The sequence below is a fragment of the Melanerpes formicivorus genome, unplaced genomic scaffold (assembly GCF_026170545.1).
Source record: "Melanerpes formicivorus ecotype bairdi unplaced genomic scaffold, bMelFor1.0.p_v2 SCAF_9, whole genome shotgun sequence".
Taxonomy (NCBI): domain Eukaryota; kingdom Metazoa; phylum Chordata; class Aves; order Piciformes; family Picidae; genus Melanerpes; species Melanerpes formicivorus.
Genome location: NW_027142361.1, coordinates 17,733,131 through 17,749,474, shown reverse-complemented (window position 1 = coordinate 17,749,474; position 16,344 = coordinate 17,733,131). Strand labels below are relative to the sequence as shown.

At 45.0% G+C, this 16,344-nt stretch overlaps 2 protein-coding genes across 18 annotated transcripts in view; one reads left to right on the top strand and one right to left on the bottom strand.

Moving 5' to 3' along the window:
- HMBOX1 (homeobox containing 1) overlaps positions 1 to 15,059 on the bottom strand; it is a 203,615-nt gene extending 188,556 nt beyond the window's left edge. For 5 of the 17 annotated variants that reach the window (XM_068143195.1, XM_068143190.1, XM_068143193.1 and 2 more), the window contains exon 1: positions 8,825 to 8,841. The gene's annotated coding sequence lies outside the window, so the exon portion shown is untranslated. Of the gene's footprint in view, positions 1 to 8,824; positions 8,878 to 14,235; positions 14,485 to 14,512; positions 14,580 to 14,695 lie in introns of those variants that run through there. The other 12 variants (XM_068143206.1, XM_068143197.1, XM_068143196.1 and 9 more) reach the window with 7 other exon arrangements.
- A 239-nt stretch (positions 15,060 to 15,298) lies between these two features.
- The window catches only part of LOC137443447 (integrator complex subunit 9-like), a 108,646-nt gene continuing 107,600 nt past the window's right edge, over positions 15,299 to 16,344 (top strand). The window contains exon 1 of the mRNA XM_068143186.1: positions 15,299 to 15,355. Within this exon, the coding sequence (XP_067999287.1) occupies positions 15,347 to 15,355 (9 nt within the window). The 5' untranslated portion in view covers positions 15,299 to 15,346. The remainder of the gene's footprint in view (positions 15,356 to 16,344) is intronic.

Genomic DNA, 16,344 nt, shown 5'->3' with positions numbered 1-16,344 from the left:
GTTTTTAAGGACTTTATCCCAAGGAACCCTCTGAATTAGTTCCTTGAGTAACCCAAAGTCTGCCCTCCGGAAGTCCAGAGTGGAGGTCTTCTTGCCGCCCCTCTTGGCTTGACCAAAAACCGAGAATTCAATTATCTCGTGGTCACTGGACCCCAAACACCCTCCAACCACCACATCACCCACCAGTCCTTCCCTGTTGGTGAAGAGGAGGTCAAGCATAGCCTTGCCCCTGGTAGGCTCTCGCAGCACCTGGGATAAGAAGCTGTCCTCCATGCATTCTAAAAACCTTCTAGACTGTCTCCTCTCTGCCGTGTTGAGTTCCCAGCAGATGTCAGGCAGGTTGAAGTCACCCATGAGAACAAGGTCCGGAGATCTTGAGACAGCCCTAAGCTGCCTATAGAATGCTTCGTCAACATCTTCCTCCTGGTTGGGTGGTCTATAACAGACTCCAACTAGGGTGTCTGCCCTGCTGGTCTTCCCTCTAATTCTTATCCACAAGCATTCAACCCGATCATCCCTAATCTCCATCTCAATGGCATCTAGTGTCTTTCTGATGTACAGGGCCACCCCTCCACCCCTTCTTCCTCGCCTGTCTCTCCTGAAGAGCTTGTAACCGTCAATTGCAGCGCTCCAGTCGTGTGAGTCGTCCCACCACGTCTCTGTGATGGCAACTATATCATAATTTTCCTGCTGCATCAAGGCTTCCAGCTCCTCCTGTTTGTTACCCATGCTTCGTGCATTAGTGTACATGCACTTCAGCTGGGCTGCTGGTTTCACCTCCAACTCTAGCTTGTCGCCCCCAGACTCTTGTCTGAGAGGACTCTCTTCAGCCCCTTCCCCCTTCGAAACTAGTTTAAAGCCCTGTCTATGAGACCCGCCAATTCCCTACCCAGGATTTTTTTATCTTTGGGGGACAGTCCGTTCTCATATACAGTGATCTTTCCCCTTCTCTGGGACAGATGTACTCTATCTGTTGCCAGCTGGCCTGGTGCAGTGGAAAGTTTCCCAATGTCAAAAAACCCAAAATTCTTTTGACTGCACCAGCCTCTAAGCCACTTGTTAACTATAGCTGCTGACCTGTTCCTTACTGTATTCCCTCCTGCAGTTAAAGGTATTGATGAAAAAATTATTTGTGCCCCTGACCCCTCAACCAGGTCTCCCAGGGCCCTGAAGTCATCTTTGATAGCCCTGGGAGTTCTGGTTGCAACATCATCATTCCCTAACTGCATAACTAGTAAGGGGTAGTAGTCAGAGGGCTGTACCAGTTTAGGCAGCCTACTGGTAACATCATTAACTTGGGCTCCTGGCAGACAACAGAGTTCCCTATGAGATGGGTCAGGCCGACATATAGGGCCCTCCATTCCCCTCAGAAGGGAATCACCAATAACAACTACCCTCCTCTTTTTATTGAGGGAACAGGTCCTGATGCCAGCAGAAGACTGTTTGACCTTAGGCTGCTTTGCCTTAGGCTGTTTAATCTTAGGCTGCTTAGCTTTAGGGAGAACCCCAGATGGTGTGTCCTCCGGCATCAGGACCACCTCACCCTCAATTTCCAGTGCTCCATATCTGTTTTCTAAGAGCAGTGGGGAAGGTGAGGGGAGGCAAGGAGGTTTAACTTTGCGTCTTTTGAGAGTAACCTGCGTCCATTCACCTCTGCTTTTTGAATAACCAGCCTCTGCTGGGGGAGCCTGCAGAGCCTGCTTACTCCCATTCAACTCTTTCCTCTTCTGATTCTGATTCACCTCTTTCCTTTTTTGGTCCATCTCCTTCCTCCTCTGGTTCATCTCTTTCCTCCTCTGGTTCATCTCTTTCCTACATTTCCTTACATTTCTAAGGCTAGCAAACTTATCCCTCAGTCTGGCCACCATATTAAGTAGATAGTCAACCTGCTCACACCTTATACAAGAGTTGCCCCCACTACCCTGCGTCTCAAGGGCCAGGCTCCAGCATTCTCTACAGCCAGATACCTGGACAGCTACCTGCTTCTGTTCTACCTCCGTCTGGGTCGACACTGATTTTTTAAGGGAGATTTTGCTGCGAGTTACAACCATGGCTGTCCCTGGCCACAGCACCTACTGCCAATTTAAAAACAAAAAAAAAAAAAAAAAAAAAAAAAAAAAACCAAAAAAAAAAAAAAATGGGCGGCGCGTGAGCGTACAGGAGAATACGGGCTGCCCGACGAAGTGAACCCCCCGAGCCGCAGCAGAGCCTTTTAAATTCAGCCGCTCCCGCCGCTGGGACCACGAGTCTGACCACGTGAAAGAGCGGCTGCTCCTTCCCCGCGGCTAAAACTCGGCAGCGATGGCGATTCCCGCAGCCCGAAAAGGAGAGCAGCGGCTGGTCCCCGGCGGTTGCTGGTCTGGGTGCTGTCTCGAGGAAGCTGCCCGACGAAGTGAACCCCCCGAGCCGCAGCAGAGCCTTTTAAATTCAGCCGCTCCCGCCGCTGGGACCACGAGTCTGACCACGTGAAAGAGCGGCTGCTCCTTCCCCGCGGCTAAAACTCGGCAGCGATGGCGATTCCCGCAGCCCGAAAAGGAGAGCAGCGGCTGGTCCCCGGCGGTTGCTGGTCTGGGTGCTGTCTCGAGGAAGCTGCCCGACGAAGTTATTATGGCTCAAGCCAAAAGTAGTAGAAAGAAGGGGAGGGATTGTGAGAAACTGGTTATAACATTTGGCTTTCGTAAGGGGAATTACTGGGGACCGTGGGGCTCGATCATTGGGCTGGATTGTTGGGCTGATGGTCTGTATTGTGTGGGGTATTAGGAGAGAAAGGTGAGGCACCAACAGGTCTAAAGACTGGCCAGGTCAAAAGTGCAGGTTTTGTCTGTCCTGATGGAGAGGGGTGGGAGCGTGCTGGGGAATAGATGAATATGTTTTAATATATTAATATGTATGTTTGCTGTCTATGTAAGTTCAACTCATGTTGTTGGGGTGCGCCTCTATCAAACTTGCTATGCGCCCAGTGCTGTGTTGCCTTTATTTTATAATAAAACCCAACATGCTGGTCAAGAAGCCATGTAAAAGCAGAAACACCTGTTGATCTGACATGCCTTGGTGTGGGCTGAAGGGAGGTAGCTTCACTGGACCACAGTTTTAAGACCTGGTATCCCAGCTGAAGCAAGATGACTTGCAGCCTTTACCACAAGCACCGTGTAGCAGAAAAGGGGAAGTACAAACAGAGATGGACACAATGTCTTCATGGACACAGTGTTCCTTTTACCTGCCAGCTCACTAGTCAAACACCTCTGAATGATGAGGAACAGTAAAATAACTTGAAGCTCGAACCTGCCTCACAGGTACCAAACACCTCGGAGTACCCTGCATCACCCAGCTAGACACTGGATATCCAGTGGTTGGAAAAACTTTATCCCCTTGAAGCTTTCAATTTAGGTTCAATTTAAAGACGACTGGAGGCAGCCTCACACTCTAGCAAGGCAAAGGCCTGCGTGGTGGTACCTGTGCTTCAGTTTCCACCCTGGGTTATTAGCCAGATTATTTATAAAAACATTTTAAAATGCCAGCTTTTATGTATTATAGTCATTATTCTGGAGTGATACATCCTAGAAACATGGTCTGTATTTTACAACAGTGAAAACAAATGAGTTATCTTTATTAAGTAAATTGAACCTTGCTGTGTCCTCCACTGAAAGATTTCAGTATTAGTCAATCTCTTTCCTCATTGTTCTCTTTTTTCACGTTCTGTTAGGAAAGGAAAACGAGCATTTCTGCATTTACAGCTCCAAAATGGTTTTTCAGTTTTGAATTAAATAGGCTGTGATCTGAACTATCTGTGAATATCTAGAACCAAAGAAAACATTCCCTATGCATATGCAGAAGAGACAACTTCTGTAAAAAGATGCTTTAGTACTTCATCAGATTCTGGGTCCATGTGCTCAGTCGAGAGTCACTACCACCACTTCACTGGTCTGACTTGTAGCTGAGATATTGGCAGTGAAAATACATTGCCTAGGTTCTGTTACACTGCAAGAAGTGTAGGCACTGTATCAGGTGGCATAGGCCACCTGAAAAGGTATTTGTAGATGTCAAGCTTTTTAAATACAGCTCTTAGCCAAAAAAACCCAAAACAAAACAAAAAACCAACAACTTTCAAAGCCAGGTTAAAATACCAAGTTTATAAAAGAGTGTGAAAAGACAAAAGATAGAGGAGATGCTTTGCTGTTGGTTTTATTAGCTACCTTAGCCAACAATAAGCCTTTACTCTTATCAGATACATTTGCTATTAAACATATCTGTTTTCCACAAACTAAGCATAGCTTCAGGCTGGAGCTAAGTGGTGAATCTGGCCCCTTAGTATCCTGAAGTACAGGAATTTTAACACCTTCTTGGAGTGGTATTTAAATTGATCATCAGTGTAAACAAATATAATCTAAATGGCCTGTCCTGATGGGCAATAAGCTTTTTGGAAGCAGAGACTATCTCTTGTCTGCATACTTAAGTCAGTGCTTAACACACTGAGCTCCACTAGTGCTCTCAAACTGCAACCACTCTAATCTTCACCTTAAGTATTTTATCAGCCATTTATACTCAAATTTGCCCCACCTAAGCAATCAAAGACTCCAAAAGAAAGGAACCCCAGCTTTACCATTCTACACACCTCAGATCCAGGGAAGACAATACAAGTTACACATTCCAAACCCAATGTTTTAAGGAGGATGGGGAGTTTGGAAGGAGAGGAAGAGGGATGAACACTGCAAAGCCACAGGAAAGTGCCACGTTTAATGTAATCAAGCTCTACATGGCAGCCATATAGAAACAATTTCAGTCAATAAACAACTTCAGCAAGAAGAAAACAGAGGAGCAGAAAAATCGGATAGCGATTTAGCTAGGAGGCAGGAAAGCCGCTGGCTGAGCTCAGAGGCTGGTGTTATAAGAAATATTTATGTCCAACAAAACACTACACATTTTTGAGTCTTTTTTACTTGGCCTCAGCCTTCCACAGTGCCACACTCAGGTTGCAAGCAGTAGAACTGGCATAACTTCTTTTACAGTATCTTTCGTAGCTTCCTGTGCTTTTCTTTCCCCTTCAAACTCTTTCCTCCAAGCCTATCGCTATGGCAGGTTTCCCACTTGAGAGCCAGAAAGGAAGCAGACAGCCCAAACTTCAGATACTCTCTTAACCTCTTTGCATTTTATCTTCCTGGAATTTGCAGGTTTCAAAACAGGGACTTTCTCAGGGTGCAAGTCCTTTCAAACACCTACCCTGAAAAAAAAAAACAACTTTGAACACAGAAAACCCAACATACTTCATTCCTTCTTGAAAGTGGCATTTAAATTTGGGTTCAAGATCCTGTGTCATCCAATATCCTAAAAAGTAAGGGCAAAAATACCACTTCTCCTAAAGACATTCCCCGTGCACTGCTGATTATGGCTGCAACATGGAGCAAGTAAAAGCTAATTCAGTTTGGGACAGGAAAGGGGAAATTCAAGGAACAGCCAGCAGGTGAAGAGAGCTGCAATTTGAACAGAAAGCAAGAAGGCACATCGCTGTGAATAAAATAGAATTTACTTGAGTGTGACAGAGAAGTGACACCAATATTTATGTGAATAATGCCCATGAAATGAACTGAAGGATAATTCACAAGTGTCTTCAGAAGAAGCTACCTGTAAAGGTTAGAAAGGTCTTCACATCCACAATCTGCCAGCAGATGCACCATGGCAGCCCTGAAACACTCCGATTTTAAACATTTAGGAACAAAAGGCCTCGGGATGTTTCTTTTACTAACCAAAGTGCAAGAGTCAAGATAGAAGAAATAAAATTGTAAAAAAAAATCACAAACCCAGTAACTTTCTAGTGGAAGGAAGAACCACTGAGATTACTGTAAATAGTTTTATGTTATAGACTGGGGCAACATGCTTGCATCATATGAAGTACCTTCTAACTTATTATTACTAAAAGTTGATTTTCAGCAAAACCATTAACAGGGAACCATTTTAAATCAGCCTAAAAATATGGACCAAGGAGGGGATTGCAGTCTTGTAGCATGGGGATTTATGGGTTTGGCGTTTTGTATTTTGTTTGGGGGTTTTTGTTTTGTTTGAGGGGCTTCCTAGAAAATTAGGGCAAAATCACAGGCCAAGGGGATGTTCCTACTACACTAATACTCAAAAAGGGGATGGAGCATATCTGGAGCTATAAGGCAGTCAGCTAATAATTAATCCAGGCTAACCAAGAAGAAAAAAAAGAAAGATATTTTCCCAGCAAAAAATGAAAGAACAGGGACAATGATAAGGCAAGTCAGCGTGTTTTAATGACAAATGTCTTGATAAAGAACTAACTTTGTTCCTTGAGATTACCAATGTAGTGGAACAGAAGAGAGTTATGTGCACAGAATGTACTTTGGTTCTAGTGGAAACCCACATCAGCTACTCCGTATCAACTGGTACTTTCTGAGAGCTGTCAGTTAGCCAGTTCTTAATCTACTTCCTGGGATTGCATCATGCCTTTATGCCCCCTTTTTTTCTTTTTTCTTTTTTTTTTTTTGGTCACTAAATTTAAGGTCTGATGCAGTTCAACATTTTTATCACTGCAGATAAAAATCTGTGATTGATACCCAGACTGTAAGAACAGTACATCGTTCTGAGGAAAGGACAGCAAAACAAAGAGGTCTGAATACCAACTTTAACTTAGCTCAGGAAAGCAAAACACTTCTGAATCCAAAGGCAAATTTGTAATCTAAGAAAAGCAGACTGTAACTACTAAATGGCAGGCCTTGCTAGAAAGAACCTCAGTGTCAGAGCATTGAGGCTCAGAAATAAGATTTTCCTATGCAGAAGAGCTACTGTGACCCTTTGAAATGGCTGAGGAGCAAAAAGGACCAATGGACCTCAATATTCAGTGTGGAACATTCACCACTTTCAGTCTCCACAATGTTAAAAATAAACTGAGACCATGAAGAATCACTGGATGATCTGAGTGCTGGAGAAAATGCCTCAGAGTGAGACTTAAAAGCTCAAGTCTGTTTCCTTATCAATCTAGTAACTTGATTAGAGTGTGTAAGTACCTCCATGGCAAGAAAAGTACTGGATACTAAAGGGCTCTAATCTTGTCAGGAAAGTCATAACAAGAACCAGTGGCAGAACTTGCCACTTATTTTTAACAGTGAGATGGCACAACCTACCAAGAGAAGCAATGAGTCTGAAATTACCAATGATGGACACTCAAGGCTGAAAAGCTTTCAAATTGTTTTTAGCCAAACATCAGTTAGTGGTCTCAGTATCAGAGTAAATGATTAAAATTTAAAGGCTTGTGATACAAAGCATATAAAACATATCAGAGAAGGCAATTTAATTGTCTGTTCTCGCCTTAAATTTTATGAATCTCCAATATGTTAACATCATTCTCCTTCTACGGACCAGGAAATTAAAGAGGGAGGAATAAGTTTCAAGTTCAGTAAATTACCTCTTTTGCTGTACTTATCACTAAACAGCACTGCTCCATCAAACAGATGGAGCCCCCATGAAATGCAGTCAGAGAAGGAATGACTGCAATGTCTGGAAATCTTGTTTAATACAACTTAGTTAAGGAAACTGTGATCAGCTACTTACCCCTCCCATCTGTGGTATGAAAAAAAACCCAGCATTAGCTTAAATAACTAGTTCTTATTCTGTATAAATACACTTAAGAAATTCATGTTTATACTACTGAGAGCAGCAGCATGCTCTATCACCCAGCCAAGAATCTTCAAATATTTCTTGAATGTGAAAGCATCTCAACAACTCTTAAAGATTATTTTCGTATTACACACTGGAACACAGGCAAGTCAAGAAGTCTGCCCTGCGTCATAAAGCAAGACCTATGGCAGAGCCTGGAAACAAAAGCCCAGCACCATCTCATTGCCAGGAAGAACTTCCCTTTTCAGCATTTGAGCACTTGCATGTCAGAGCTGCTGCTGACATACTCAGTTGCTCCAACTCCCAAACCCTGCCAGTTAAATCAGTGAAAGCTGACATTGTAATCAGAGAATCTGATCATGACAGAGAAACTGTCTAGAATAAAGGTCAGAATAAATATCTGAGTAGAAACAGCGTTTTTATGAACTAACTAAATGCCTTCTACTTCCATTAGTATTACAGTACCACTGCAAGAACAAAAAGCAGATTCAGTGCTTGCTTCAGAGTTCCTAAGAAATAGCAGCTCAAAATACAGGAAATTACTATATGCTACACACACTTCCCAATTGATAGGGATAGGCTTATCAGAAGAAACCCGGCTGTTCTGAAGGCTCACTGAAAGAGTAGGCTACAGTATTGTTTCAGAGTAAGAGCTGTTTTACTGCTGAACTTAAAATTCAGTAATTTTAAGGAAGTGAAAAGAAAATAAGACTTCTTAAATATTAGATTCAAAACTGGGGAGATAACTGATCCCAGGAATTCAGGGATAGTGAGACTGAGCTGGAGGTAGAGCCAAACATAATTAATATATTTGTAGCTAACTTCCTTAGCCCAATGTCAAGACCTCACTTACCACCACAGCAATGAATGAGGTTCACATAATTTAATACAGCCTTACATCTTGCATGGATGAAGAATGAAAGAATGGCATCTCTATGCATGAAGCAAGGAATAAAACTTGTTTCCTTGGGCTGCAAGATATTCTTCACTAGATCTGGAAACAACACTCATGCATTGGGCAAACAGCAGCTGGCAGCAGCATACCATGGACAGACACACACCATCAGGACTTTCTCAAGCCATATGACATTAGACATTTAGGTGTACACATCCATACAACTCTATGAAGGGCTATGCTTGGTAATGACTTTCAGGCCAGTAACTGCACTGAAATCAACACGAAGTGAACACTTACAGAGGAATGCTGTAGGAGAAACATTTAACTGACCTTCCATACCTCCTCCTTGGCTGCACAGAAAAGAAGAATATGCATTGTCAGAAACACTGCACTACAGCAGTTCCCACTTTCAAGAGCAGTCTTTAACTTCAGATTCTGCATGCAGCTTTGACTAAGAACTGGGAAAGGGAAATGTGCACACAGCTGGGCAGAACAACCAGTTCTAGATTATTTTTTTAAATTTATTCTTAAAAAAAAAAGGCATCAAAACAGTAACTTTTTGGTGTCTACATTAACATGATGCTAAATCAAAATGAGTAACAAACAGGGCTGTGCGTTCCTGAAATAGATTTGAAATCTAACACTGAAAAACTATTAAATGAGGCAGAATCACAGAAGGGTAGGGATTGAAAGGGTCCTTTTGGAATCATCCAGTCCAAGGCCTCTGCTAAAGCAGGGTGTCATAAAGAGCAGGTTGCACAGGATCACATCCAGGCAGGTTTTGAAAGTCTCCAGAGAAGAAGACTCCATAACCTCTCTGGGTGGCCTAGTCGAGGGCCCCAGCACCCTCACAGGAAAGTTTTTCTTCATGTTTAGATGGAACTTCCTGATTCCAGTTTGTGCCTGTTGCCCCTTGTCCTAAATTAATTAAATAAATAAGGATGACAAGTATCAAATCACAGAAGTCAATGGAACACAGGAAATCCTCCCATCTCTATAAGAAAATACCACTGACGTGTATTCTTATCGAGTGCATTTGATGACCAGCCAATAAATTCCTTACATGGTTCATATATATTAATATATCACAGATGGAGAAGTGCAATAAATCGTAAACAGAGACAGCTGTGTTCACAGAACGGTAAGGGTCGAAAGGGATCTCTGGGGATCATCTAGTCCAAGCCCCCTGCTAAAGCAGGTTCACCCAGAGCAGTTGCCCAGGATTGCATGCAAGATGATTTGGAATCTCTTCAGAAAAGGAGCAGGCACAACACAAAAATAAATGTGTTTCTCACAGTTACAAGATAAAACTTCCAGTTGGCCAGTGACTACAAAGCAGATTCTCTACTTCTTGTCATGGACCACATGACTGCCTCAATACATAAGAGCATTTTATGTGCCAACCCAGAGTTAATAGTTTGCAACCTCCTTTCCCCTAGAAGATCTTCAGAGTTGAGTAATAAAATTCCTCACATGATTACAATGAGAGAGTTCACTTATCAGAGACTGTTTCAAGATAGATTCATATGTCAGGGAGGTGCTGGTCAGACGAAGCTGTCCAACCTTGTGTTTTCAAGGCTCGTCTGAAAAGGAAAAAAATGTCGGGCTCTTAAGTTTGAAACTGAAGGGAAAAGTAGTCATCTCCAGATGTTAAATTATCCAATTAATGAAGGGAGGAAATAAAATTGACTGAAGCCCTGACAAACCTTTGAGATCAGAGACTAGTCGTGCTGCAGGCTCCATGTAGGAACCTGGGAAAGTTAATCCCTCTACACCTTTGTTTGCCATCTGCAAAATGAAAAATAACTCTTTTCATATCCTGTTATTCTTGCTTGTATTGATCCCTGAATTAAAAGCATTTGTCAAAACACTTATCTTTAGCATTAACACTGGAAATTACATTCATAGCTAACATACAATCCATGTGCACAACTGACTGTTTAAATATGAACTCTTCCTACACTCTTTACCCAGCCATCCTGATTTAATACATGTCAGAAGGGAGCTTTAATGAACACGGGAGTATCAAAATGCTAAAATACAGTTTATTACTAATCCTATGTATAAAAACATCTTTAGAGGTAGAATTTAACTCCCCCAAAAATTCAAATTCTCCTCTATCTCCTACAAATCCCACTATAATCAGCACATTGGTCTCACTTCACTGATAACCCACAAGATAGTATTAATCAGTGTAGGTATAATTAAAGCCCAGTCCCAGAAGGAAATGCATCCAGAATCGAATGCCTGCTCCATTCAAATCAGTATAAAGTGAGATGAACTTCGGTGACCTCAACATGAGGAGAAACTTTTTTATAGTGAGGGTGATGGAGCACTGAAACAAGCTGCCCAGGGAGGTTGTGGAGTCTCCTTCTCTGGAGACTTTCAAAACCCACCTGGATGCATTCCAGTGCAGATTACCCTAAGTGATCCTGCTTTGGCAGGGGCGTTGGACTCGATGATTACTTGAGGTCCCTTCCAACCTCTAATATACTGTGATACTGTGTGACTTCAGAAGAGGTATCAAAACTGCATGAAGTTACAGATAAGAGAAATTCAGGCACGGGTTGTTCTGTTTTTTGTTTGTTCAGGTTTTTTTGCAGAGGGAATCCTAAACTGACAACACCCCATCAAGTGTTTAACTTCAAATTCTAAACTTTGCAGATGAAAAATATTTGCCACAGGTCCCAACAATGTAATGTGCAATTCAGTAGTGTCCCTAAAAGCTCTGCACCGTAATCACTGTAAAGCACAAGTTGCTTATTTTAGATCACAGTGTGCTGGCTTTCACACAAATTGGTTTATTTTCTAACACATACAATCAAACATCTTTGGAGACCCCTTTACAAAAGGGACAGTAGGGTGTTCTTCCTCTGTGTTTCAGGTCCATTAACTCTTCCAATTCTCCACCCAAACATTATATTCTGAAGATTCACATTTCACCTCTGCATCACTGACACATAAAGAGAAAAGAGCAGTTCCAAAAGTTAATGACAGAACAACTCTTGATATTCACTTATTAAAAATTCATTTTATTACAGATAAAATTAGTCTGAAAAGCAAATGTCAAAACCCCACTCTTTCTCCAGATACTGGTTAAAAAAAAAAATGTACCAACTTACAGATTTATCACTATAAACATTTCAAAATGCTTCAATTTTCAAACCACTGGACAGCCACGAACTTTTAATAGTTCCTTTTGAAAGAGATCAGTAAGACCTTTTGCAGCTGACAGTGGTTACTAATTCTGTGGAATTACCAGATTCACAATGCTAGAGAGACACTTTTCCAGAAGCAACAAATAGAAAAGAATTGCTCAAAACCCCTCAGTAAAGTAGTTCTAGAGACAAGGAGGCCTCATTCACACAGGATTTTTCTTCAAGATTTCATTACCACTCTTTTAAAATACTGCAGTTTCACCTACAGTAGCATTGTTCTAACACTGCTGGCAGTCTGCATACCACAATGTCGTCTAGACCTGCTCTGAACAGTTGGATGACACAGGATTAAAAATGCTGATGCCTGTTCTGGTGCTTGAGGAATGATAGGAGAAACAACAGACATCACTGAGTAAACCAGAAGTTCCTTGCTCCTAGTTTCATGCCCAGGCTCGTCAGACAATTGTGTCAACCCTACAGAAAAAGTTGTGGCTGTGGTGGGGCTCAAGAAGAATCTTCACTTAAGGGAAAAGAACATTCCCAAACCCCAGTTTTCAGATGCAGTATCCAACCCTGCTCTTTCACACAGCCCACTGTTCCCAGAACATGCAGATAAATCCATCCCTGCAGAGAAAACATATTCCATCCCTTTCTCACTTCTCCCCTACTTCCCTCCCCCATCCGCATCTTGGAAACGTTCTCTCAGCAATTTGGAAGAGAAATGGCAAAAAGAAGATGCAAAACACAGAAATAAATTAAGTTTGTTCTCTCCTGTTGAGGGATTTGGTCCTAGCATCATGGGGAAAAAAAAATTGAAGAGTGATAAATCCATATATACCTACTCCAAACTACACTCGGCATCCCAAGGGACATGGTATAATGGTAAATAAATATAGATGCAGTTCCTGCTAATGAGGCAGGGTACAGCAAGGCCAAAGAAAACGCAATCATCTCGGGTAAAAAAACTGCACAGGACTCCTCCTCTCCTGTCCATGGAGGAAATCTGCCAGCTGCACCATTCCAGGAAGGAAGCAGAGCCTGTACCTGATGAGCCCTGCAGAAATGAGCTAGTCATATCACGGGACGCAAGCAGGCACTTCAGGTTTTTGCCAGCCTACAAATCTTCTGCAGAGCACAATTCCTTTCTCTCATAGAGAGGTATCAATCATTCATGAAAATTGTATGGGTTTTTCCCCCAACAGTTTCTTTACTCTCCATCCCCACTAGTTTGAAGCAGGGGCACGTAGCTAGCATCTATTCTATCTCTCCAAAGATGCTCTCAAACGTGTGCCCTGGCCATCAGTTTAACATTTTCCTCCCTATAAAGTTCAAGTCTTTCTAGTTTTTGTTCATATACATTTTATACTTAAAAGCCACTTATCTCTACTTTCAGTGTTACTTGAACAGGAGAACAAACTGAGAAATCCCCGACCCCACAGACAAACAACAAGCATGCCCAGTCCTCAGTTCTCATTTCCTTTTTCTCCTTCCCACCCCTTAAAAAAAAAAAAAAAAAAAAAAGAAAGGTCAATTTTTGTCCCTAACACGAAGGAACTGGGGAAAACAGCACGGCACGGTACGACCGATGCTTCTTCAGATCTGTCGCAAAGGAAAAAAATGCTTTCTGAATAAGTACTCTGCAAACATACCAGGAGACGCTCTTACAACTGAAAAACAAATCATCAGACAAAACTGAGGTTGAAGAACTCGGTTCTGTCTCGTATGTGTATTCTGCACCTAAAAACACTCCCCTCTGTTTTGTTTTAACCCCGAAACAGCAAAACAGTTCCGCAGCACTCCTCGACACTTCCTCCAACCGGTCCTGGGGTCAAATACTGTTCTGCCGAAGAAGACCCCAGACATGGATAATGAAAGCACTGATTTCCCCCTCCCCTGCTCTTCCCAAGAAGTACAAAATAAACAAGCCTATGACACCCCACCTAAGCTTTCCTCGCACATTTTGGGAACGAATTCCCTGCAGGTCCTCGTCCTCTCCCCAACATTCCCATGTTAAACTCTCCAGTAGCAAGACACCTTTTGGATTCACGCCTTTGCCCTCCCCCCTAAACCCCCTCTCGAAAAGCTTAGGGATCTCGCCCTCCTCGTCGCGCTGTCTCCCAGCCCGGGGAACCAGCGGGGATTTGGTCTCCCGTTCCTCTCACCTCCATAGGCACACAGCACCGAGGATCCCCTAGAAAGCAGCCCCCGGCTCCCTCGCACACCCACGGCGACCCCTCAGCCACCCCCACCCCAGCTAGGGCTGAGCTCCCCGGACGGTGCCCCGGCGAGTAGGCTCCATGCCGGGTGCAAACCTCACGGCGAACCGGACTCGATCCGCGCAGGATTTGAGCCTTTTTCCTTCCTCTGCCTTTCCCGGCCAAGCTACCTCCGGGTCAGGCCGGGGCAGCCCCTCCGAAGTCTTGGGGACAGGGAAGAGGGGGGGCCCCCTCGCCGCCCTCCGCAGCCGCGCAGGGGCTAGCACCAGCCCAGCCTCAAACTCAGCGGCAAACAAAACCGAAACACCACCACAAAATAAAAAAAGACACCCACCCGGGATGAGGGGTCTCCTCCAGCAAACACCAGTGAGAAGGACGCAGAAAATAACAATAAATAAATAAATGGCAATAACAACGATGGAGGGTTCTTCTTTAAAGCCTAGAGGCTGCCCTGCCCTCCCGCAGCAGCCTCGCGGGGACACCTTCCTCCTTCGCCAGAAATAAGCAGAGCCACCCAAAGCTTCGACTCAAACTCTGACGGCGAGCGGCCGAGCCACGACTGAGGGGCTGCCCCTGCCCGCCCCCCGCCCCGGCTTTTCCCCCTCACGCACATCCCACGCTGCGAGGAAACCAGATCTTCGGCACGGCTCAACTCCCCCGCAGGAGCCGCGGTGCCGGCTGAGGGGGGACCCCCTTTGCCGCTCCCCCTCCCTCCCTCCCTCCCCCCCCCCCCCCCCCCCCCCCAAGCGCCGCTCTCGTTCTCCGCCCTCTCCCCCCCCCCTCCACACACTCACCTCTGGGTGCTGGCGGCGTCTCCACCTCACCATGTAACGGCAGAAGTGGGGGGGTCCCCGGGGTCCCCCCGCTCGCCCCCACCCCAGCGTGAGGGGAGATTAACGGGGGCGCCGAGGGGTAAGAACAATAGGGAGGAGGAAATCCCTCAGACGCCGATCCTCCCTCCCCAGCCCCCCCGAGAACTAGGGCCCCCCTCCCCGCCTGTCTGTCCTTATAGTACTCCCTCCGCCTCGCTCGCTCCCTCTTTTTTTTTTTTTCCCTCTTGGCTCAATCACACCAGACTGATTGTCTTTGTCTGTCTGACAAGCGCCATGTTGATATCAACATCCAAGCTCCCACCTGCTGCAGCTGTGAGACCCTGGGACTTGTAGTCCCCCACTCCCTAGGGTGACGAGGAGCGCAGCCGCGTCTGGACTACACTTCCCAACATATCAAGAGGTAACAGCGGGCCAATAGAATCGCGGGGCGCAGCGCTAGGCGGACTACAACTTCCGGCATGCTTAGTGAGGGCTCGGCCATGACCTTATCCCGGTGAGAGGGTGGCGGGACTACAATTCCCATGACGCTCTGGGCAGCGGGAGGCAAGAGAGGTGGGGGCCGGGCAGGAAGGTGGGGACAGGATTGTCTCAGTAAATAGAACCGGGTGAATCATGAAGCTGGTGAGTGTGTGGGAGTTGGTGGGGGGTGTCTCCGGCCTGCCCGTAGGGTCGCCCTGGGGTGCAGTAGCTTCGGCCTTGCCGGGCAGGAGGGAAAACTGAGGAACTGAGTGGGGGGAAGCGCACTGAGGGAGCGGGCCCCAGCATTTAGCGGCATGGCAGGCGAGCGGTCGTTAAACAGTCGGCGCGGGGCATCTAGCTGAGGGGATGGAAATCGGGGCGGGTCGAGGCTGGGCACCGGCCTGTGGGAAAGGGCACAGACCCAGGCCGGCGGCTCTCCTGCAGCATTGTGCCGCCGAGACCTCACCTCCCCAGGCTAGGAGGTTTTGATCGCGTGGAACATGGGTAGGATGCGGGAGGAGTGGATATTTTTCCTGCCTTCCCACCCTTAAACGCGCGTCTCGCTGTGGAGCAGTACTAGAGCTAGCCCGCTGCACGTGTGACTTACAATCTAGGACTATTAATTAAGCCCCGTGGATTATAATAAAATCATTTTCCTTCGGCAGTGTGATGTTGATGCACGCAATTGCAAGTAAAAAAAAAAAAAATAAAAAAAGAAAGAAAACAACCATCCTGAAGTAGCTTTGGCAAGGGTGCACTGTTCTGCTGACAGATATTTTGGTTCCGGTATTACAGTCGTCTATAGGGAAAACTATCAGAAAATAGGTTATCGGTCTCCTCTTTAGCTCCTTTTTCAACCACTTAAGTTTCCCAGATACCTTGTTGATCAGCCTGGAGAAAGCTTCAGGACGACCTTATTGCTGCCTTTCAGTACGTATAGGGGGGCCTGTAAGAAAGATGAAGACGGGTATTTAGCTAGGCCTGTTGTGACAAGAGGTGATGGTTTTAAACTAAAAGAGAGGAGATTCAGACGCGATAGAAGGAAGAATTATTTTCTTTTTTTTGTGCCATCAGTGTGGTGAGACACTGGCTCAGGTTGCTCCAAAGAGATAGTAAATGTATCATTCCCGCAAACATTCAAAGTCAGGTTG